The sequence below is a fragment of the Corythoichthys intestinalis genome, chromosome 6 (genome assembly GCF_030265065.1).
Source record: "Corythoichthys intestinalis isolate RoL2023-P3 chromosome 6, ASM3026506v1, whole genome shotgun sequence".
In the NCBI taxonomy this organism is placed as follows: Eukaryota; Metazoa; Chordata; class Actinopteri; order Syngnathiformes; family Syngnathidae; genus Corythoichthys; species Corythoichthys intestinalis.
In genome coordinates this window covers 44,112,520-44,137,887 of record NC_080400.1, presented here as the reverse complement: position 1 = coordinate 44,137,887, position 25,368 = coordinate 44,112,520, and the positions used below count along the sequence as shown (strand labels likewise).

General features: G+C 38.2%; 2 protein-coding genes across 3 annotated transcripts; one reads left to right on the top strand and one right to left on the bottom strand.

Annotated features, from left to right (window-relative positions):
* Positions 1-906: 906 nt before the first annotated feature.
* ap1s3a (adaptor related protein complex 1 subunit sigma 3a) lies at positions 907-10,905 on the bottom strand. 2 transcript variants are annotated; one of them, XM_057838523.1, is made up of 6 exons: positions 10,705-10,905; positions 10,137-10,258; positions 9,288-9,466; positions 6,664-6,772; positions 1,232-1,369; positions 907-1,131 (listed from the first exon to the last, which is right to left on the bottom strand). In XM_057838523.1, the coding sequence occupies exons 2-6, from the start codon at positions 10,137-10,139 to the stop codon at positions 1,096-1,098; spliced, it is 465 nt and encodes a 154-aa protein (XP_057694506.1). In that variant the 5' UTR covers positions 10,140-10,258; positions 10,705-10,905; the 3' UTR covers positions 907-1,095. The 2 variants fall into 2 exon arrangements, with proteins under 2 accessions (XP_057694506.1, XP_057694507.1); XM_057838524.1 differs by lacking the exon at positions 10,705-10,905 and having other exon boundaries at positions 1,201-1,369; positions 10,137-10,357.
* On the top strand, positions 10,377-25,342 carry dhrs12la (dehydrogenase/reductase 12-like a). Its single transcript, XM_057838522.1, has 12 exons — positions 10,377-10,471; positions 10,681-10,744; positions 12,364-12,541; positions 15,372-15,505; positions 16,280-16,362; positions 16,433-16,528; positions 16,614-16,695; positions 16,765-16,826; positions 17,030-17,134; positions 19,131-19,221; positions 20,187-20,324; positions 24,637-25,342. Exons 3-12 carry the CDS (start codon positions 12,486-12,488, stop codon positions 24,750-24,752), a joined length of 963 nt encoding a protein of 320 aa, XP_057694505.1. The 5' UTR covers positions 10,377-10,471; positions 10,681-10,744; positions 12,364-12,485; the 3' UTR covers positions 24,753-25,342.
* Positions 25,343-25,368: the final 26 nt, after the last annotated feature.

Genomic DNA, 25,368 nt, shown 5'->3' with positions numbered 1-25,368 from the left:
TACCTCCATATTCACTTCAAGCCGGTAGATTTTTGTTTCCAGTACTGCTATCTTCTGGAGCAGTTTGTGGTAATCATCCATTGACAGGGGAGGCATGTTGCTGCTACTTAGCTTTCGTTAGCCGAATTCCTCAGCTCTGATAAGGCAGACTTGTGTTCCAGTAACGACAAAAAAGCACTTTAAAAGGCTCAAAAATGCTCAAAAAGCCTTTGTTTGAATAAAAACAAGATTAAAAGAAAATTCCAAGACTTACTGAGTAATTTAGAGGTGATTAAAAATGATTAAAAAGATGATTGAAGCTTGAGAAGCAGGAGCAAAGCAGAGAGACGTCTGCACAGTAGCGAAGCAGCAGAGAAAGAGTTGGCCAAACACTGCTACCTTTTTATCACTTTATGTCGTATTTTTGTTTGGTGCACGTCATCGTTTATTGTGTACACTAGACGAACTAGATGAAGTCGACAAGAGTCCCCCCAAACCGCACAAACACAACGCCACACCCCTCTAGTGGCTTGGCGGTGAATTACCGAGCAACGCGTTCCCTTGCCGCAGAACTATCGAATGCTATTGAGACCATAGTAGATTCGTCGTCATCGCAACGCAGAAGCATAACTCAGGCCTTACAATGAGGTAACTGAGTTACTAACTCAATTACTTTTTGGGAGAAGTAATTTGTAACTAAAATGTATTACTTTCTAAAAGTAAGATTAACAACAATGCATAAAGGCACGTAAACTCTGCATAGGAAAGAACTGTGGTGAAAGTGTGCTAACTACTCACTCATTGTGCTGCACTTTAACAGTTTGCTTAGGAGTTTAGATGTAGTTTGAAATGTGTAAACATTACTTACTTGGACGTGTATTGAATATTCTCAAAAAAATCAGAGGAAACAAAAAATACTGTAGATTTTGTACATATACATTAATTTATTGTCTTTATTACTCAGAAAAGTGACATCCGTGTATCTAGTTAAGAAAAAACGAAAGAGAAATGAAAAGAAAGAAAATGTACAACAGGACTCAGGTACAAAATATTGCACACATTGAAGCATTTTGTTTTGTGTCCTGAGATTTGAGACATTCCCAGTCTTATTCTGGTTCAGTAGGAAGGTTTGTTCATATACTCCTCCATTGTCTGCAACCAGAAAAAAATAAAATAAAATTATACCGAGGATACACATGACTCACTTTTCTCTAAACTTACATTCACAAGGGAGTGTGAAAGCTTACTGCACCTCTTGGAGTGCATCAGCCTCCTGTAGAGCGAAACCCACGGAAACTTTGGATGTTTCTAGCACTTCTCCTCCCATCAAGAATTCATCCAAGATGTAATACGCCTTTTCAAAATTGAAAATAATATCCAGCTCACACACCTAAAAACAAAACAACAAACCATCCACTGGATTATCAGGGAATCAGAAAGTTAATGTATATTTACGGTACTTGACAAAATGTTTAAGACCACAATTCAATGACCAGAGCTGCCTTAGAAAAAGCAATGATGATAATTACTAATATCATTTGACATTTTTGTATTTGTTAATTCACTTGAATGTAGTATATATTCAGTAATCTGCAATGCCATACACAACTATTTGCCTTTTTTAAACAAACAAACAAATAAAAAAATACAATAAAAGTATATATTTTATTAAAGCAAATAATGAACCATGCATCTTTATACACAAAATCGATTTGGTCAAAGGACAAACCTGATAAAATACGAATTTCACACAAATACAATAAACGTGTGAAACAGGAAAATTCACAATTAGTTGTTGCCTTTCACCTTTAAAGAGTCACTGTCTTTATTTTTCTCCAAAGTCAAATTCGATTTCTTTGTTTTTATGTACAGTATACCGTTCTTATTATATCGTCACACCTTGGCACCTTACAAAGCGTGTCATCCTAACTTTTGCCGAGCTTCTAGAACTCAGGTGAATAACCAGTGCCTTACGTAATCAAAGAAATGTAAACATTACAGAAAAACAGACCAAGGTAACACTAAAACAGTGATTTTATTTATCAAGTGAGAAAATGATAATAAAATATCCAAAGTTTAAGAACCAGGCTTTGCATGAAAAAGCCATTGCCCATCCACTCCCTGACAGCCATTATCGACAAATGGGGAAAACATGGAACTGATGAATTGGAATTGATTGATTGGAATTGATGTCCAGCAGACATAAATTACACTACGAGCATAGCATTATGGTACAAACGAACACTTTCCATGCTCAGTTATGGTAAGTGCATTCAGTAAGGGTTGAGACAAAAATGGCATCCATGCCACAGTTCCAAAGCTAAAAGCACTCATGATCCAAAAGAAAACAAATGCTTATCTGAGACGTTTTGGAAAATAATAATGATAACAATGAGAAGAAGTGGAAGAAGAAGAATATTTAAATGAGCACCAAGGCTTTTTAAGAGAATACTCGACGGATTGACAAGAAAAAAGTAGACATCCTTAAAGGTGTACAGTGCAGCTTCTTACAGTGGTTTAAATGTAAAAGAGCATTTCAGAAGAAGGATAGCATACTTGTAGGTAAACATAGTGGTAGTGTAATAGTCTGGAGCTGCTTTGCTACTTCAGTCATAATATAAAACTGAATGACTTTCTCTAATTGATAAAACAATGATTTCGACCCTTTACCAGAAAATGCTAAAGGAATGCTTCGTCATCAGTTTGTGACCTAACACGTGGGTTTTGCAGACTTCCAATCCATTTGAAGAGAAGCTGGCAATGAATACCGTAGTTTATCGGGTTATGCTTCCGCGTCAGACCTGTGCCGTCAAGGAAGACCCGATTTACGACCCTGCGCCGTAGCCTGACGTGTTCTTATTGAATTTTTAAACCCTAGCGTCACGCGACGCATATGACGTGGCGGAAATGGACTGTGATTGGTCTGCTCAGGCTGTTGTTTCCGGTTCAGCGCAAAATCACCGCCATTGTAGAATAGAATCAAACATTATTTTTCTACATGCAAAAATGGACCAAGCCGACGGGAGTATCATCGAAGAGCAAGTCTCGTCAAGACATCATAAATATTGCCAAATGGCAAGGTCAGCGATTGAATAAAAAAAAATGGAAGAACCAACGAGACGTGTGTGTTCGGAATCGAGTGGCCACACGAAGCAGTGACCCAGTCGGCCAAAAACTGTCGTATTTTTGGTTGGTGCACTTCATCTTTGATTGTGTACACATGTTTGCTGTCAGTATGTGACTTATTTACGTGTCACACTTCAAGTATCTGAAGAATAAAGCACAGATTTGGTGCTAAAATAGTTGTTTTGATGTTTAATTTTCAACAACAGACAGTTTACACACGATACAGCATCACTGATTGAGAGTGCCTCGGTGCTTTTATGATAACGTTACCATCAAGGCTTCCAACGCAGTTTGGGAAGTTCCATAGACGCCAGAAATCTGCTATGGCTTCCCACTGGCTGGTAGTAGAACACGGCAAACAAATCGGGCTGGAGGGCTTTGCAGACCTCGGACAAAATGCTGGACGCGGTGCTCGACGCCATTATGAAGCTAGCAGCCACAGCTGGCTGGTTTCCACCCGAGGCTAGAACTCTATGCGGTATCAAAAGTTGGACAGACCGCCTAGAAACCGTCTTCTGCGTCGCCTGCGTCTCAACATTTGTATGACCAACATTTATTCAATGTCGATGAGCTGAAGATCCACATTCAAGCGTTCCATCTTGCATTGTTTATTTTTTTCTCCGTTAAACTAGACAAGAGGAAGTTAACAAGCATGCCCCAAAACCGTACAAACATAACGCCACACCCCTCTAGTGGCCTGGCGGTGAATTACAGAGCAATGCGTCACCTGGCGGGAGAACCATCGAATGTCGAATGACGCCGTAGTCGCTGCGCCGTCACTGCAATGCGGGAGCATAACTCAGGCTTAAGGCGCACCTGACTATAAGCCGCCACCCACCAAATTTGACAATAAAACGGCATTTGGTCATCGATAAGTAGCACTAACTATTCGCCGCAGCTGTCCTCACTGTATTATGGGATATTTGAACCAAAAGATATTACCCGGAAAGACTTTATTCGACAGCGGCATCATACGACTGTCATTAGACCAAATGAACCACCATGAAGATTTGAACCAATTGGCTGCAAAACTTCATTGCTTCAAGAAGTTTCATTTGGCCATCACTGCTCACTTGGGGGAGACAATCAACCTCTGCTGCCACCTGCTGCCAACACTGTTGTTGTCCAACATGCCTCCTAGCATGCATTTCAGCACTAGAGATGTAAATAACAAACAAAATTCATGTCCTGTGCTAATTATTTATTCAGTTCATGTTCCAGTTGTTTCATTGATTGCTAGTTATGGTATTTGGTAACACTCTATTTCACAGTGGCGTCATTAGACTGTCATTAGACCATCATAATTATGACATGACACTGTCATAAGTATTAATGAATGCTTATAACAGATGTTTAGTGTCATCCGGCAAATTATCTCACTTTTGGAATTGATGTAAAAGATCTAAGCTGGACATGAATGGAGTTAGTGACATAATTTGCCAGATGACAAATTTGTCAAAAGCATTCAGTAATGCCTATGATAGTGTCATGTCATAATTATGACGGTCTTATGACAGTCTTATGACGCCACTGTCAAATAAAGTGTTACCTATTAACCCAAATAAATCAACAAGTAAGCCGAACTGGACTATAAGCTGCAGGATTCAAAATGAAGGAAAAAAGTAGCGGCTTACAGTCAGAAAGTTCCGTATATCAGCGGAAGTGAGAGGTGAGGGCTTATTCAGGACTCTTTGGCTCCCATTGACGGTTACAGACGTTCAGTCTCTTTGAACAATGATGTCACCTATCATTTGGCCACTGACAGTCCTCCCAGATTGTATGGATTGGATGTCTATTGCTATGAGTGACTGTAAATTACTTCATAAATAATACAATCAGTATTTGATACACTGCCAATGGGAAAACCCATTGGCAGTGTATCAAATACTTGTTCTCCCCACTGTATATACAGTATATATGTACATACAGTATATTAAAAACATCATTTGTATATCTATAACACACCCCAGTAATATCATTGTCAATAAAAACATAGTTTAGTTCATAATGAGACGTATTGAAATCATTACTGATGTGATTGTGAAGGCTGTATAAACAATTATCATGTTCAGCATGCTCTTTGGCTTTTATATTTTTTAAGTGGTAGCGTAACAAAAAAAAAATATTCTTACTCTGCGACAAACTACCATGTTAGCAACGTATTGTTCATATAGCATTTAAATTGAACAAGCTTTTGAGCTGACGTTTTCCCATGTAAGTTGGTACACATATTGTTTCTCTTATTAATTACTGATATCAATCCCAAACAGATTTGACAATAGGTTTAGCAGTCGAGTATGGGGGAATGAGGTCATTTCTTTTTATTGAGGAAGTTAGTTTGTGAATTAGACCAATCAATACGTGGTATATTTATTTTTATCATTATATATTCAGCAGCAACACTTCTTTTATTGTCATGGTCCGGTATTGATGTCTGTGCATGTGAGGTTTTTTTATTGTGGTTTATGACTAAACACAAAGTCACAACAGTTTTAGGCCATTTGAAAGGTGACAATAAATTCAAAACAAAAGAAATATTGGTTTTACATGGTAATTCAGCACTTGGTGTCAAAAATGTTCTTATTGTACCCAGTGTCTACTAAAACCTATTAAAATGAGCATAATATAATACAAAACATAAATATATGCAATTTTAGTAGTTCAACTGTCGAGCAAGTGAAATACAGTGATACCTCAGCTCACGAACATAATTGGTTCCCAGAAAGTGTGTGTAAGGCGAAAAGTTCGTCTTCCGAACATTTATTTCCCATAAGAAACCATTAAAATGAGAACAATCCGTTCCCAGGTCCCCATAAAACATTATTTTCTACTAAATAAGCCTTAAAACTACACAAAAATATACCTTATTTTCTTTAATGTCTTCTTAGGCTTAACACTAGCCTGTGGTGGGGTCTTTTTCGGTCCCATGATAGCAAAAGTACACTCAATATGGTCCAAAATGTCTATCAAACACAAACCACGTCCGCACTCAACGAAAGGGAGGGGACGAACTGGGACGCCGTGAGCGTGCGTCAGCTTCTCGTGGCGCTGTTCGACCGCGTGGTTTGGTTCGTCCGCCGAAAACTAGTTCGTCAGCAGAGACTATATGCTCGCGAATTTAATGTTCTTGAGGCAAAAAGTTCGTGAGCTTAAGCGTTCGTGAGCTGAGGTATCACTGTAATTTAGATCAGCATTTCGTGGATCATTTCTTTCATTGTCAAATTGTACTTAAATAGCAACTTTTTACAAGAAAGTATTTGTGTGGCAAAAGTATGAGTGCACCATTGCCCAATGAGAAAATGAGTACCAATCTGTTCCTGGTGAAAGACATTAACAGATGTCTAAGGACAAGCCATATTTCTACATATAAATGCAAATAACCATTTAAAAAACACAGTGGAATATTACAAAAAGGCTTTTTGTATACTGTCTAATCTCCAGTTTTAACAATAGAGCAGATGCATCCTGCAAAGACATTATGTTTTATCTCTATAATGACACGAGGCACGTCTAGTTTGTCCAAAACAACACCATTCATATAGAAGGCTATCTACTTACGTTGCCAAAGTAGTTATCCAGCAGTTCCACATATCTGTGTAGCACCTCAAGGCTCAGCAGCTCATTATCTTGTTCCTCCAGACCAGAGCAGAAATATAGGCTGGCGTACCTGCAGTGGAGGATTTTACTGAGAATATTTAGACACCACTTTTGAAAGAACACATTTTCATATTCTAATGATAACATATAATTTGAAAAGTTACCTTATTATAGAAAGAACACATAATATAGAATTATATGATAGACGCGCAAAAGTAATACTGAGTGGGCTTAGTAAACAGACTTTGTTCTGTTTCCTTTGACGACCACAAAAGCGGGAGTCTGAGACATAGTTCTTTGATCCCCGTTTGTAGCGCAGCAATGACGTTTGTTAATTGATTATTTACATATTAGCGGCTTCTGCTGACTATGCAACCGTTTCAAAAATTCCAAACAAAAGTTAACAAAACAACAAAGGATTTTTCATGCTGGATTTTCATATGTTTGTACTTGTGTAACAGTTAACACAGTCACATGGACAGACCCAAAAAAGGCTTATCTTTGACGTGTTAGAGATGAGAAAGGGGTAGATAGAAATTATTCAGCCGTTATTGTTAAGATACGAAAACTGTAATCGTTTTGTTTCTGACTTACAGTTTATAATACCAGATATGAGCATAATGTCATAGCAGAAAACTAAACTCAACACCATTCACTATAAAACATCTGTTTGTTCCCAACTGAACAGTTCTTTAAAAGATAGGCTTCAAGCTGAATTTCACTATCAAACTGAACATTAAGCAAAAGGAGTTTCACGTGTGAATGCAAAACGCCATTAATGGGATCACAAATAGCATCATCATCAGCATCATCTTGAAACTCATTAAGTAATAGAAATTTGAATGAGTATTTGTGTTGTGGCGTAATATATAGAGACAGATAATGTAACAATACTTACAGGTACATAGCCTTTATGCTTTGTAATAATATTTTTTGAGAATATCTCTTGTGTTATATCGCGCCCACCTAGCCTAGATGCACAGGCAAGATCAAGTGGTATAGACAAGTTTCCGAGGTACTTCCGCTCTTGACTTCCGTTTTACCATTTCTCCAACCAATAGTGGCGCTGGAGTGAAGTGACATACCTCATCAAAATCCCCCAAAAAAAGACAATTTGAAAATACCGCATCCATCTATCATCATCAGGACATGGGAGGACAACATGTTCATGAAGGCAGATGTGGAATCAGTCCCGTGCCACCCAAAAAAAACGTGTTTTTGTAGCCATGTTGCCGATGCGTTATGGAAGGTATGGTCTTCCGATCGCTGCATTTTCATGTGTCCGGTGCTCAAAAAATACTAAAGCTAAAATCTTAAAGGCGCATGAAACTACTTCATGTCTTTGATATTGTTATTATGATCATGATTATAATTATGATGATGTTTGGTATTATTTACTACAACTACTGTACTGCTGTGGCTGAAACACAAGCTATCTGCTGCTAGCCTGTTGCTAATAAGTACGTGTAGGATGGCACAATTATGTTAACGCATAAATGCAAGTGTTAAAATTTTTTTTGCTCCTTTTCTTAGAGCTGTTAAATGCTGTTAAGCAAAGGGAAGACAACTTGATGTGCCACACAACAACACTTATTGTACGTTAATGGACATATGTTGAGACTACATGCATTCTACTTGCTTGATTTATGCTCCACATTTGTTAATATTCTTCTAATAATTTTATAAATTGTGATTTATTGACCTGTTTTGCACATGCACCAATCGTTTTAAATAAAATAAAAAATGGAATCACGTTGTCCAAAAGTTTTATTGCAATCAATATCTGCAATAAAAAAGAATGACATACTATTTGTGTTTATATGTACATGTGTGATTAACTCATAATACCACAACTATAAATGAAACAGATGAACAATACCTTGTAGTATTTCCTTGTAACAACAAAATCTGTGTCAGTCCCTCTGCATTCGGCCACTGTAATATTATTTGTAATTTTGCCTCATTTTGGTCATTCAAGAGGCCGACATATTAATCTACACCTCACATAAACACAGGCTGCACAGATTGTTAGAATTTGGTTCAGGAACAATCAACGAAGTGATAAGAACAAACGCACGCTTCCTCTTTGTCGTGCTGAATCCATTTTGGGAGATTCCGTGGGTTCTTCTGGTTTGATTTTGCAGTTTCAACTTTGTCTACACACTGCTTACTTCAACCGCACTTCATGTTGTTCTTTCCAAACCGGAAGACCGTAGCAGAAAATGTCAAAGATGGCGCCGCCGCCTATGTTTCGCTCAAGAAACCTGTCTATAATGTCCAGAGGATTTAAGCAGATGATATGAAACAAATGGTTTCCTCCTTTACAGTTTATTTACTCCTTGTACTTTAAATAAGAATAATAATTCAATAATAATAAAAGTCATAATTTCCTTTTTAAAGAACACGAAAATATTTGCGGCAGCACAAAATGAAGGATTTTTGCATTAATTTCAATAGGACATGATTTGAGCTAAGAGTGTTCTGAGTTATGAGCGAGGTCATGAAACAACATTCTTGTCTCAAGGTGTCATTTTGCACAATAGAAATCAACAAAAAAAATAATTCAAGGTGAAATGAACATTGACCTCTTATAGACAATCTTAAGGTCTCTCCATTGCAGGAAGTTGCATGAACGGGGAGCGCGGGCCAACACAATCATCATCATATCTCGGATCACCTTCCTCTTTTCCCGGTCTGTTAATGGTGTGAACCACTTCTGCAGCCGCAGTTTTCCCTGCTTGCTGAACAGGAGTAAGAAGCGGATCTAGAGAGCACATCAAAATGAAACAAGTTAGAACACAGACTTATCAGACAGTAACACCAAACTCTGCTGAGTTTAAACAGAAATGTGCTGAGATTTGGACAAAGTTAATAAATCACAAATTACAGTTAATGAATAGCTTGTGAAGAGGGCTTCTTTATTTTACATGGGTGGTAACACTGCAGATATTGAATCTAAGTACAAATACCTACACTGAACCATTAGGTACATAATTTTCCATCACTTCCTGATTCTGAAAACGTTAAACGAAAGTTAAGTTTAAAGTACCTGTTGGTGACTTTTGCTAAGCGGTAAAAACAACCAGTTTATTGCAAGACTGCGACAACAATAAATGCGAAGTGTGATTAGAGATGGAACTTTGCCCTGAAGTTAATCTGCAAACAACTCCCACAAGATAAACTGGCTTATGTAGAAAGACAGTGTCACAACTATTTTGTCTCCTTCTACAAGCAGGATAGCCAAGACAACATTTACATTGTATATTTAAATACCTTGGAAGCTTTCTAGGATTAGAATCTTTATTATCATAAAGTGTACAATGAAATCGAGATCAGTTTGTTTGTTTTTTTAGTTAGATCAATACAAACTATTTCAAATTTAAGTGAACAACTGTAGTGTTGCCAACAGCAAAACCCAAGCAGCAATCACTCACCATTTTGTCTAAGAATCTCTCTCAGAATCATGGGACGTGTAACACCTACGGGCGTAACAAACAGCTAAAGTGCTCCTGCTGCCCTTCTGCTTCTCACATTGTGCATCACACCTTCACCACACCTACACATAAACACATACACACAAGAGTGGAGAGATAGAAAAAGAGACGTAGGAGAAGGACAGAAAGTTGAGCGAGAGTGAGAAGAGAGAGAGCTAGGGGGCGGGAGGGGGTGTTGTGCATTTTCATAGCCTGCTTCAAAGGTAATGCTGTGCTGCCTGACATGTGTCTTCATCTCGCAAATACAACAATTCCCTTTGCTGCAATGGTTAGAAGTAAGTACAAATTCTTCATTGCTGTACTTCAGTAGATTATTCATTTATCTCAAGTTGAGAAATGTATTAAATTATCTAATAACTTTTGACTGTCACCCATATCAATCTCACTGGATAACCAAAAACAAAAACGTAAAGAAGTAACTAAAGTTAAACATGGTTGACTGATTAATTAATTCATTCACTTAGCTTTTGTTCGTTCATTTTAGGTGGAAAATCAGAACAGTGCCAACCTGGAGAAACATGAATCAGGGTCAGACTTGAAGAAGCATGGTATTAGTTTTCGTATTCTTTGATCCTTTTTTAAATAGACATGTCTGATGTTATCACATCCAAGAATAAGGCGGCGATCTACTCTCTGATGAAAATTTACATTATTGCATGTTTTAGGTTGCTAGTATTATCAAATTTAGTATTATTTATTTAGAATTTAGCAAAACTATACAGTCCCTGACAAAAGTCTTGTCGCTTATCCATTTTGTAGAAACAATTGCTAATAACCTGACTTTTAATTATTCAATTGGTTTTAGAAATGGCTCATATGAAAGCTAAGACCCTCCCAAACGATGTTGAATGTACAAAAATATATTTGTTTCACTGAAAAAATATTTATCATTTAATGAAGACAGAAAGGTCAAATTTTGGCAAGACAGAAAGTAGTGTGAAAATTGAGCAAAAAATGTAATTCAAATACAAAAATATGTTACATAACATAAGCGAATTAATTCATGGTGTTGTGAGATCCAAATTTAATATTTTGTATGACTTCCATGGGCTTGAAGGATTGCATCCATGCGGCTCGGCAAGGATTTTTACAATTTATTGATGAAGTCAATAAATTGACTTGGTAGGGATCCTGGTAGGGATCCATTCCTGCCCCGGGCCTAGAGGGCTGTTGGGGTTCCGTGGTTGCGGGGCTGCGGCGGAGGCTAGGGGTCCGGGTGGGCGGTGAAGCATCCCCTCATCCCTTCCTTGAAGATCGTTTAATGGGGGCGCGGTTAGTCCGGGAGACCTCCCTCGGTGCCACGGGGATGGCGATGGCAACCTTGACATAGTTGTAGGAGGCGTGGTGGGCCGCGCTCACTCCCCCACCTGGAGCTCTGCCGGGTCCCTGGAACAGCCCGGGGGCGACCCCCGTGAGGCATTTCCATTTTTCTGCAGGACTATCACATGTCAGAGTGGGTTCACGCATGACTGGGTGCAATTCGACACACTCAGGTGGAGAGATTGCAATGTTGGATGATTTGAAAAATAATAATTTAACAATAATAGCTCATATCTATTTGTTTATTGAAATGACTAAAAGTAGGCAGTTGCATTATAAAGGGTTTAAAGTCTTACAGTAAGTGTCAACTTTTGAATAGCTTTCCACTGCAGTAATTGCTGTATTTGAAAGTGTTTAATTAATTTGATCCTATTAAGAATTATTTATATTTTTTTAATTACTCATGTTTTTTTGTGTTTTTAGTTTTTTCATTATTACTCTGTAATACTTTTTTTTTTTTTTTTTTTTTTTTTTTTCAAAAAATGGCTCCTTCAATTAATTACTTAATTGATCCTTCAGTTAATTACTTAATTGATTTTATCTTAAATAATTGATGTCTATCTACCACCGCAAAATACATGGAAGCAACATTAGTACTCCCAATGGATGTCAAATGTGGGCTGCAAAATATTGTCCGGGCTGCTATTGGCCTCAGGGCTGCGCGTTTGAGGCACCTGTCCAATATTGTAGTGGTAATGAAAACTATGCTAATAAAAACAAATTATGAAAGACAATCACAATTCGTGCATCAAAGTGTTAAGAATGATGCATGTGTAGACTTGGCTACATCTCGTCTTTTTGTAACCCTCACACTTGAAAACGCTGCTTTCCCTGTGCTTGCCACTAGTGGGCCGCAGGTGTTGTCAGCCCAGTACTAGGCTGCTCGGCTCCACGTGGTGTCCAAACGCAGCTAAAAAGAGGAGCAAAGAGAGGAGAACGTCCTGATGCTTCCAGAGCCAGACAGCAATCATGTCTCTGTACCGCAACTTGGCCTGGTTCCTCAAGGGAATGACAGAGTTCACCAGGTATGATTGATGCACTCATCTTTTTCCCTCTTCATATTAAATTGTTATTTTTGTGTGTGTTTGTTTTGTTTTTTTGTTGCACTTTTTACTAAATTTGTACTCACTGACATCTGCAATATTAGTGTATACTCTCTACTCTATACTATTTCATACTCGGAGAATATGTTCTATTTAATGTTTGGACTGATGCAGTGAGTGTGCAAAATGTATGTATTTTAAAGTGTGTCATTTTCAGTGATAGAAAAAGGTTAAATTTATATTTCCTTAAATCTCATCAAATATAAACAGATGATCCATAAGCCAAAGTTAATTTTTAAATTACTATTATTTTCAGCGAGTAAGTCAGGCAGTTCCTTTGCCAAGTATATTCCCATTCTTCTTCATGATCTGTAAATGAGTTGCTTTATAGTTCTGTAAAGGTTTTGAGATCATAAAAATATTTTAGGACTTAGAAAAGGCTCAGAGGTGTTGAAATATGTATATAAATATACTTAAATTATCATTGAATATAGAGGGGATATTCATTGCGGAAAAGGTGACAGAAATTGACACCAGTTGCAACTAGATTTTTCCATTGTATACAATGCATTCGTCCCAAGCCAACTATGCTAAAGTTATACATTTCATGTTACACATCATTAAGACAAATTTCTGAGTTTTTGTGAGTCCCAAGACTCATGACTCTGTGATCAATTACAGCCTATCGGGGTATTCCTCATTACTATACAATGAGCCGGGTTTTCTGAAAAGGTGCTTTTGTGATTGTTTCCCCTCTCTCCTTTGTTCTGTGTTGTTGTGTCTCCAACAGAGTGACCCGCTCTGTCCCTGCACTAATAGCTCTCTGCATGACACCATCGAACAGAGCGGGTATTTAGCCTCAGTCTCACTTGCCCTTGTGCAACCTTCCTCAACAATAGCTTCCAGGACAATGGTCGCCACACACACTTTTCTTGCACATACTGCACTCTGATCTTGATGTCTGCGACCATCAAACTCTTGTCACATCCGCTGCCAGGCACAATCTCTCTCTAATGTGTACAGTAAAACTGTGAGGAGAAAGACACTCCCACCTCTCCCCCTCTAACCCCGTTTGACCTGAATTCCCCCACTTTCAGTGTCACATGAGTTCAACTGAATTTTGAAGTATCCCTAAGGCTTTAAATGAAAGGAGATGAATGTGTAAACCCCAATTCCAAAGAAGTTGGCATGTTGCAGAAAGTGTAAAACACTGGACTAACCCTGGGATAGTGCAGGGGAATCAAACAATTATTTTTGTTGATAATTAAAAATTTGAGGTCAAAATCACTGATCATGCGTGATGATAAGTCCAATAAGTCCATGTTTAACTGATCCACTTCTGCTTAAGGAAACTGACAATAAATTAAATGACTGAAATGATCGAACACGAAACCAAGCACTCTCTGCATACAGCCATGACTTGGAATTATCCTCCAAAAATGACCCTTTCATTGAAAGAAGGGTTGGTCTCTGTGACAAGAGGATGAGTTAACCTTTGATATTGTTTATTTACTTCATAGATTAATAAGAATTCCATCTTTAAAATTTACTAGTTAATACACAATATAAAAAATAAAATACAATACAAAAATTGAGAGTAAAAATAATAGCAAGATCAAGCGGCACTCTATTGAGCCGTTTACTTAATGACGCTGCGACACCGAGACGCAACAACTGTGTTGCGGAATGGCCTCGCCTTTACATGGTGACAGTGAAAACGGAAGGCGAAGACACAAACTTTTGATTCTCGCCTCCAAAGCGGAGCGCTTCGTTTACGGGGATTGCTCCGCAACCATATGCATGGAATGCCCTCACGCCAATGAGGTCAGCACTCGCACATGTCACTTTGGGTGTCAAAATAGCAAACATGGCGAATCAGTGGCTTTAATTGACTGTTTAAAAAAAAAAAAAAAAAGTACAAATATTTTATTTTTGAGTTTTTGTGCCTTTTGAAGCAAAAGACAGAAAAACCCGCTATTGCTTCGTGTTTGTTTGTTGTTTTTTTTTAACTGACAAGCAATGTCATCCAATCATTTAAACTTGTAAAGAAGAGCAAACATTCAGGAAATCTGAGAGAAAAATTAATTATACAGGAAAAAACGTGAATAAAACTGCAAAATATAACATAGGGGGGAAAAAAATCAATGCTTCGAGTGGGCGGGTGTGTTTTCTTCCGAGGAAGCATCATTGTCTGTCGCCTTGTAAAACTGCACTGCCCTCTACGGCCTGGCATGAATACTACATCATTTTCACGCGGAATTGCGACATTGTTCGAATAGAGATGGAACCATGTAAATGCAAACATGAAATTTTTCGTATTCTTGGAGCGTCACCATGTAAACTGCCCCTGTGAAAAACAAGTACAACTGTGCTACCATTGGGTGAAGGCTGTGACCCAAAGATCGTGTATGCCTTCTACTGGCTAACTCCTAATGCACAGGCAACGATAAGTCCGCAATTAATTTGTCAGCCCTAATCGTCCAAGAAATGATACGTATACATCCATAGAAATATATCCACCAAATTTCATTGTGATCCAACCATGAATAACGGGTGAATAGGTTTTGAGGCACTTTTTCATCATACTGAATGGTAAAGTGTTTCAAAACTTGTAACTGCGGAGTGTACAATAAAAAAAAAAAAACACAAGCAGGGACTTTATAGGCTGAAAGTCGGTAAAAAGCTGTGAATTGAGGTTTGTAGAACTAACCCACCTGCTGAGTTCTGCTGTCCAGGATTTAAAGTCCTGATGTGTTGATGGACAAAACTCAGATGTAGAAATTTCCTCATATATGTATTGCATTCTCAACAGGAATGCCTTCTTGTCAGCTTCCAAGCGCTTTATGGAGAAGGACCTGGAGGTCTCTTTGGCGGGACGCTCCTTCATGATAACAGGAGCAAACAGTGGCATAGGCAAAGCCACAGCTATGGCAATTGCCAGGAGAGGTAGAACACGTGCAGTATTTGACCACATATTGTTTGATGATTCTGAACGTTTGATGAAACGAAACCACAATAAATATTGTGGTTGTACATCATAATAAGTTTTTTTCCACATTCATAAACATTTCATTTTTTTGCTTGGCCCAAAAATAATAAACACTACATTGAAGTATTCAAGCCTATGATAATTAATTCATGCCATGCCCCAATTGTAGTTTAACTGTTGTTTTTTAAATTATTTGTAAGGACATACAGTACCTAAAATGCAGGGGAAATGAATGTTTAAAGCGTAGCTTCTGGTTGGAAATTGGACCCCTAGAAAAACGTGTTATATAGTGTTATAGAATGATATCGAAAGTGAATATATATTGTATATAAATATGCTCTTTTTTTTTTTTTTTTTTTTTTTTTTACTATTTCTATACTCTAATGAACATGAGTGATGTAGAATATGAATTGCATGATAAATTATTCATATTTCAGACAATTCAGGGACATTGTGTGCATGATCTTAGCACATCTGACATATTCCAGACTGAAGAGAAATCTAATAAACTGAAAAATTTCAACATTGGATATACATTATACAAATAAAAATTATTTTTGTACTAAATTTAAAATGGCATGTTGCTACCCCCTACCAACTTTCTCTCATTTTATGTGCCAAGCAAAAAATCTACCAGGGACGTCTGAGAAAATGATATTTTGAAATATTTGGAAATTGTACTGTATTTGCATGTTGTAACTTTTAATGTTGAACAATCATGTTTGTCGCAGGCGGAACGATCCACATGGTGTGCCGGAACAAGGATAAAGCTGAAGAGGCTAGGGCTGAACTTGTCAAGGAGACAGGAAATAAAGTACAGTATCATGTTTCTTCTTACCTTTTACATAGAAAGGCCATATGTAGAACCTAAAGTCTCACCACAGGAGATCTATGTGCATATCCTGGATTTATCTGAGACCAAGAAGGTCTGGGAGTTTGCAGAGGCCTTCAAGAGGAAGTACAAGGCTCTAAATGTCCTGGTGAGGAAAAATAATCATCGTGACTATTGATAACATCACATTTGTCCAGTGTTACTAGCTTTTCATTGTGGTTGAATATGTTTAGATTAATAATGCAGGCGCCATCATGAGTAAGCGGGAAGTGAACGCTGAGGGTCTCGAGAAGAGCTTTGCCACCAATGTCCTCGGTCAGTTAACAACTGGAATAGGCTCTGCTGTCATTGCAATAAAACACTTAATCCTTGTTTCTCTTGCAGCTGTTTACATTCTCACCAAGAGCCTCATTCCCTTGCTGGAAAAGAGTGCCGATCCAAGAGTGGTGAGTGCAAGATTCATTATAAAGCTGCAGTCTCTTAAAACACTCTGTCTGCACCATTCTGAAAGCTTATCATGGTGAAGTCATTGTTTTGTTTATTGGATGGACACTTGGATGGACTTCTGTTAGCTTCAATGGCTTTTTGAACTTTAAACCTTCCAGATCTGCCATTGAAACATATTGTGACTTCAGTCTTAATTGTGCAGATCACTCTGTCATCAGGAGGAATGCTGGTACAGAAGCTCAGGATAGGGAACCTGCAAACTGAGAGAGGTCGCTATGATGGTACCATGGTCTATGCCCAACATAAGGTACATTGCAGTGTTTGTAGACCTGCCAATTAAAACAGGAACTGTCAAATATTTTGGTCACCTTAATTCGATAAGAGAGAATCAACTTTCAAGCAACAGCTCAACTGATGGTATAAACCAGTTATGGATATCTGAAACGTAAAATCACAATTAAGAACATGATGCTAACATTCTTTAAGAAATTAAAGTGCCTGTGACAGCATAAAAAAATCTTAAATAGCATTATTATGTGAAGTAAAGTCAAATTTTGAGACGATTCTACTACATACAACAATTTGGCAAAGCACAGATGACGAGAAACTAGTCTTTTAATCTGCCGTTTAGCCTCGCCTGTCATTATAGCACTCTTTCGTCCCCAGGTGGATGATGACGTGGCAGGGTCACGATTTCGGCTGATGTAGAATTCAGCCCTTTGTGGGCAAAGATTCAGAACGAGGAAAATGCGGCACAAAGCAACAAAATGTATTGATTGTTTCAATCTCTCTATTCCAATATTTTTTACAGGATATTCTTTTTATCTAAGTATTTTCCCCAATTTCTAAATAAATGGTATGATCGTGACATATAACAGCCCTGTGCTAAATGGAATATGAAATATTAAAAATGCATTTATTCAGTTCGACAGGACAAAATTCCTGCATAATGGTCAAAACTGCTGACTTCTTGCACCTCTCGAACTGTATTTTATGTCACTGGAGTAAGTCCGGCTTTTGTTATTTCCTTGCCCTGGCTTCGGAGATGGAGGAAAGAGCGTAAACAAAACAGGAGGCATGACAGCTAGCCGACATGCTAACCCCAACCGAGCGGCATTTGTAAGTCTTTCTGTTGCCTTTCGGAAAGGAAAAATCACACAAAACTACCCCGACTCATGTCACACACGGTGGCGGGGTTAATTGTATTCACCGATTGGCCATCCCCCGGTGTTTTGCCAAATTTTGCACCCTTATAATATTTGGCTCTCAAAGCTGTTGTGATGGTGAATAAGCCCTCTTTTACATTCAGTTGGACTCTCAATGTTATCCACAGGTGCTAAATAAACATGTAACATCGTAAACATAAATGTTCAACACAAATATATCGTAAATTAATGCTTAACGTAAACAGTGAGAGAGCGGCGTGCAGTTGTTGTGTGCAGCTAACATGGCAGGATGTGTGTGAGGAGAAGTTTGTAGTGTTTACTTTGTAACCGCTGTATTCGCGGCCATTTTTAACACATAGCAATTTCTGATGGGGTGCAAAATCAAATTTTTGACAGAACACCTGCGGTGAGCAAGTTAAAGCTCGTCGTTCTGCTGCGGCCCCGGCGGGCAGGCAAAGAGGGGAGAGGGGAATGAAAACCAAAAATAGCACATTCTCAGTGGACAAACTGGCCGACGTCGTGGGCGGGCACACAAAGAGGTCTAAGGGGTGTGTGCGACAAGCCGCCGGTTGTCGGCCGTGCAGCCTTCTCGGTGGACAGGGAGTATTGTCACCCACAAAATGCAAGCCACCTCCTTATTAAAACGTATGCCATGATCCCAGTATTTGACATAATAGAAAACACGAACTTTACACACTTCCTGGTCGGTCGAATGGTCCCACAGGTGTCGGACTTATTTTGGCTATTCTCCGCAGGGTGAACGGGAACTTTTTGAAATCCACAAAGGCTCACACGCCTCTCCCTGGTGCAGCAACAAAAGCCTGCAGCACATTGGGCTAGAATCACGCAAAAAATAAACGAATTACGGCAATCAGCAAAATCGGCTGAATCTACACCCCTTCTTCATGCTATTGCTAATGGCTGTATTGTGAGATGGTGACCCAACTGACGTCACGTTCACATTCTTCCTCAATCCAGGAAATTGAGAGAAAAAAATTGAATAAATAAATCGATCGCTTCCACACACATCCAAGCAGTCAATTTCATTCATGAGCATAAAATACAACGTGAAATATGAAGTAAACACGATTTTAGCTATCATAGGCACTTTAAGCTGAATGCTTGTGTGTTTCACAGAGGCAGCAGGTGGTGATGACGGAGCAGCTTGCAAAGATTCACCCGAGCATCCATTTCTCTGTCATGCATCCTGGCTGGGTGGACACTCCTGGTACACTGTTGAAAAGATAGTTACAATGAAAGTCTACACACGCCTATCTGAATGCCAGGTTTTTGTGAATGAAAAAAAAAAAAAAAATTAGACCAAGATAAATAATTTCTAAGCTTTGGTCACTCTTAAAGTGATAGCTCATAACCTACAGGCGAACATAAGCCTGGAATTAACTAATCAGCCCTGACACACACACACACACACACACACACACAAAATCCGGCTCTGAGGATTTGTGCATATACAGTACTTCCCTAGAATATACCTACCCAATTTCATTATGCTCTGTCCACGAATAACGGAGGAATAGATAAAAAGTAATAGTGTACACACAAACAACTATACCATGGTAAAAGTTTTGAGACGTTAAATTATTACCTCATGCATGAACAGATCATATAAGGACTTAAGGTGTAATATATACCAATGCAACTCCCGATTTTACAAATCTTAATTTTATCTGACTATGAATAACATATGAATAACATAATAAATGTCAAACAGTATACTGCAAGGAGTTTCAATATTGTGAACACAACTGTAAACTGGAAAGACCAAATACGGTTCTTAGATAGAACCCAAATTTAATACTGTACTTTCAAAAATGATCATTTGACTTAGTATTTAAAACAAAAAACAAAAAAAACTACGGAAATATTACATAACTTTTAAATTGTAACACAAGTTTTGAAAAGAGAAAATAGTAACAAACAGTACCCCCAAAAAATTTAAATGGACATGGAGATAAACATAATTATGCTCATCAAATTTGCAAGAAGAGTGAAACATTAAGAAAACCCTACATAGATGTACTATGTTATTTTACAGCAGATAGCCACCTCTGTCTTGTTCCACCAAGGATGCTGATTAGTTTAGCCACAAGTGTATCATTTTAAATACTGTAGATTTGCCTGATTAAATATTTATTTTTGCTTTTTCTTTTGCTCCCATATGTTTGTCATCAGCGGTAGCAAATGCCATGCCTGACTTCCATCGCTCTATGAAGAGCAGCCTGCGGACGCCGGAGCAGGGCGCGGACACTGTGGTGTGGTTGGCTGTGTCTGAGGCCGCCATTACCAACCCGAGTGGACGCTTCTATAAGGGTAAATAACAATTTTAAAAAAACAAAAAGAAAATTTTACTGTATCTGGTATTTATTATCAAGTTTGGTACTTTGGTAACCCCAAATTAATAGTACTTGATGTTAACAGCTGTGAGGTTGCTTGTTTCCTTGTGCAAAAGGAGCAACAGTCATTGATGCACTTTCAGCAATTAATTAACGGTACGAAAATCCTGAAAGTGAACACTCTCAAACGGCCAAAAATTGCTTGTCAAGACATGGCCATGTTGTAATCCTGAAGTACTACAACTATACTATATAAAACAGCTTAAATGTTTACATGGTCTTTTCTTGTGTTAACATGCAATACCTTGCCATTTACATGATTAAAAACATTTGGCACTCCAGTATAAACATATAAAATGATTTAAAAGAAAATAAATAAATTAATAAGTAGGAAAATACTTATTCTGGGGCTTGTAAGTGAGTGATTATAGCTGGCTTAGACTGAAATGTCTGCAACAACAAAAATAGTGTAATGAGGTCCTAAGTTAGCAGCAAGGCATTTCAGTGATTTTCAATGGGAAACATGGAATGATTTTAACTCATAAGTCAAGGCATCGCTGTTGTGTGTGTGTGTTTGGGGTATGCGACTGAATTGAACTTGTGTGTGTGTGTGTCTGGCTGCTGTCCATTGCAGCTGGCATGAGCAGCTTTTGATTGGTGCCAGATACTGCCAGAGTGCAGTGCCTCTAATTAACACTCAACAACACCAACACTCACACACACACACACTAACCTCGGTGGCCTAGAATGGCATGTGGAAGTCACATTAGAGCTTTTTACATTTTGGAATAGTTCAAACAGTTAATTTTATAATCAGAGTTGCATTTAAACTTCCATCAAGACTCTAGCAGTGAATGATTCCAACCTCCGTGCTGCATCACCTTGGTTGGCAAGAGAAGTCCCATATGTTTCAAATGGAGGGGTGTCAGTGATCTTTGACTGCTATTGATGCAAAAGACATCCATACATGGATGGATGTAACGTTTTTGTTTGGTGTTGCCAAATGTAAATTTTCGAATGTAAATCATGTGCTTTGGCCGAGTAAAGCTTTGGAAATAGTTTCATGTAATTCATAATTAACACAATTCAAAAAACTGGATCTGTTTTAAATGATTATTCTCTGAATTATTTTCATCCTAATTGAAATGCAGATTGTATTTTAACACTATTGATGTGATCATCAGACAAAAACACACCAATTACAAGCAACAAACAGTATGACAACATCTGTAAAAAAAAAAGACCTTTCTCAAAGATTTTACTGCTTAAGCCGCCAAAAGACCAAAAAATTGTTGTGTTGGGTGCCATTTGCAGACCGAAATAAACAAAACAAAGATGAGACTATACAGTGTGTGTGTATATACAGTATATTTATATATATATATGGCGGAAAACACCCTGGTGACTTGAAGTTCTGCTCTGAGACCCCAATTTGGCCAATTTCAGAATTGTCCTATATTCATGTGTGATACATAATTGGAAAGCTTAAAATCTCAATTTTCTGTAGGAAAAATTTTTTTGAACAGGAGGGCATTACAAAAAAAAAAAAAAAAGTTAAACACCTAAACCTTAACTGAACGCGAGAGCATAATTAAAGACGCCATGATTTTTAAAGAGATATTATCGTGTATTTACCTCTTTTCGATCCAAAAACTCCATGTAGCATGTATCACCGAGTGCCAAGACACAGCTGTGAATGGCCACAGCTGGATTTTTTGGAGGATTTTACGGGTGAAAAAATGGTAATATAACAAGGGTTGCGATGCAGAAATCGCAGACATCGAGGAGTGGTCGAGATTTTCTTTTTCATGTATTTACCCTTTTAAATCTTTTTTTTCTTCAATTTTTCTTTGTTTGGATTGATTATTTATCATCTAAAATATTGGTGAAAATGCGACGGTAATGAAAAAAACAATTAAGCGATAGTTATGAGGTAGAGATCTGTGACTTTTTTACAGACGCTAATTTTTTCTGTGACGTAATTTAAATATGCGAGTGAATAATTTTTTAAAGTCGTTTTTTTTTTTTTTTTTTTTTTTTTAAACTAAATATTAGACATCAATGAATGATTCTAAGCTAAAAATGACGGACATTTCAAATGATAAATACAATTACCTTCTTTTTATGGCTAGGTTGGAACAGAAGCGGTTGCGCGACGTCTGTACACCAGCGTTTCCAGGGTAAAACGGACAAATTAAAAATAGTTTGGCGGCTTAATGCGCCATGAATCTGCTATGGCAGCATATAGAGAGATTGTTCAATCAAACACAACAGTTATTTTGGCTTAAAAAAACAGTTTATTTTAAAGAGGGGTGCAAAAGCTATAACTACTTTTTCAGACTTGTCTTTGTTTTCCGCCACATATATATACAGGTATATATATATATATACAGTGCCTTGCAAAAGTATTCGGCCCCCTTGAATCTTGCAACCTTTCGCCACATTTCAGGCTTCAAATATAAAGATATGAAATTTAATTTTTTTGTCAAGAATCAACAACAAGTGGGACACAATCGTGAAGTGGAACAACATTTATTGGATAATTTAAACTTTTTTAACAAATAAAAAACTGAAAAGTGGGGCGTGCAATATTATTCGGCCCCTTTACTTTCAGTGCAGCAAACTCACTCAAGAAGTTCAGTGAGGATCTCTGAATGATCCAATGTTGTCCTAAATGACCGATGATGATAAATAGAGTCCACCAGTGTGTAATCAAGTCTCCGTATAAATGCACCTGCTCTGTGATACTCTCAGGGTTCTGTTTAAAGTGCAGAGAGCATTATGAAAACCAAGGAACACACCAGGCAGGTCCGAGATACTGTTGTGGAGAAGTTTAAAGCCGGATTTGGATACAAAAAGATTTCCCAAGCTTTAAACATCTCAAGGAGCACTGTGCAAGCCATCATATTGAAATGGAAGGAGCATCAGACCACTGCAAATCTACCAAGACCCGGCCGTCCTTCCAAACTTTCTTCTCAAACAAGGAAAAAAGTGATCAGAGATGCAGCCAAGAGGCCCATGATCACTCTGGATGAACTGCAGAGATCTACAGCTGAGGTGGGAGAGTCTGTCCATAGGACAACAATCAGTTGTACACTGCACAAATCTGGCCTTTATGGAAGAGTGGCAAGAAGAAAGCCATTTCTTAAAGATATCCATAAAAAGTCTCGTTTAAAGTTTGCCACAAGCCACCTGGGAGACACACCAAACATGTGGAAGAAGGTGCTCTGGTCAGATGAAATCAAAATTGAACTTTTTGGCCACAATGCAAAACGATATGTTTGGCAACACAGCTCATCACCCTGAACACATCATCCCCACTGTCAAACATGGTGGTGGCAGCATCATGGATTGGGCCTGCTTTTCTTCAGCAGGGACAGGGAAGATGGTTAAAACTGACGGGAAGATGGATGCAGCCAAATACAGGTACATTCTGGAAGAAAACCTGTTGGTATCTGCACAAGACCTGAGACTGGGACGGAGATTTATCTTCCAACAGGACAATGATCCAAAACATAAAGCCAAATCTACAATGGAATGGTTCAAAAATAAACGTATCCAGGTGTTAGAATGGCCAAGTCAAAGTCCAGACCTGAATCCAATCGAGAATCTGTTGAAAGAGCTGAAGACTGCTGTTCACAAACACTCTCCATCCAACCTCACTGAGCTCGAGCTGTTTTGCAAGGAAGAATGGGCAAGAATGTCAGTCTCTCGATGTGCAAAACTGATGGAAACATACCCCAAGCGACTTGCAGCTGTAATTGGAGCAAAAGGTGGCGCTACAAAGTATTAACGCAAGGGGGCCGAATAATATTGCACGCCCCACTTTTCAGTTTTTTATTTGCTAAAAAAGTTTAAATTATCCAATAAACTTTGTTCCACTTCACGATTGTGTCCCACTTGTTGTTGATTCTTGACAAAAAATTAAAACTTTATATCTTTATGTTTGAAGCCTGAAATGTGGTGAAAGGTTGCAAGGTTCAAGGGGGCCGAATACTTTTGCAAGGCACTGTATATATTAATGCTACAGGCAACCACACAAATTAATGTTATCAAGGTGCTGTTTTAAATTGAATAGATGTTAAATGTGGAATTTGTGCTACAATATAAAAATGGAACTGGCATAGCATTAACTCGAGCCCATTTGGTAAACCTACAGTATGATACGATATGGTATGGTAGCTCCACACCAGCATTTATCAAATAAAGACTTTAGAACAAAAACACAGCCTACCACAGAGGAAATATTTTTGCTGTTTGTATAAAATATTTTCTGTGTGTTCACACAGACCGTCGGATGGTGGCCACCCACCTGCCTCTGGCCTGGACCCACAGTTCCCCCCTGGAGGAGCAGAAGCTGATCTCCGCATTGGATGACTTAGCCAAGATGTTCCAGCCACATTGAGAGCACCACTGCACGCTCATTAGTAATAAGCGTGGAGTCTTCAAGGCTGCAAGAAGAGGTCCACCTCTGAAGATGTCAGCTTTTGTGAGCCACATTAAACATAAATTGCTTTTTTATGTATTAACATACATGGCTTCACTTTTGTGTCTTGAAGAATGAACTTTACTCATTGAGTGTTTGATATATTCAATAACTTTTCATTCTTAGAGAGCATTAGAAGAATCTCCTACACATTCTCTTTATACTGGGACTTTTTGAAAGTAGTCAATCAGATGGGAATCTGATCTGACCAGTCTCAGCCACTATTTATTCACCCAGACCTAGCTGTGGAGTCTTCCTAATTCTTGTGTCTATGGTTAGTATGTGTAATTAATAGAACTGTATGTTGTTTCTTGTCTTGCAATGTTGCACCTTGTGTTGAAGATGGGGGTGAAGTGCTCTTTTTGGCCCTTAAATGCAAAACATTGAAGCAATTTGTGCAGTGAATATATGCATGTATACCTAATACACAGCGCCTTTTAAAGCAAGCTGCTTTAATGTCATGATTTAAATTTGTAAAAGCATTGACAAATAAAGAAAAAAGGAGAGTATTTCCTCATTGAGTCTCAAAATTATT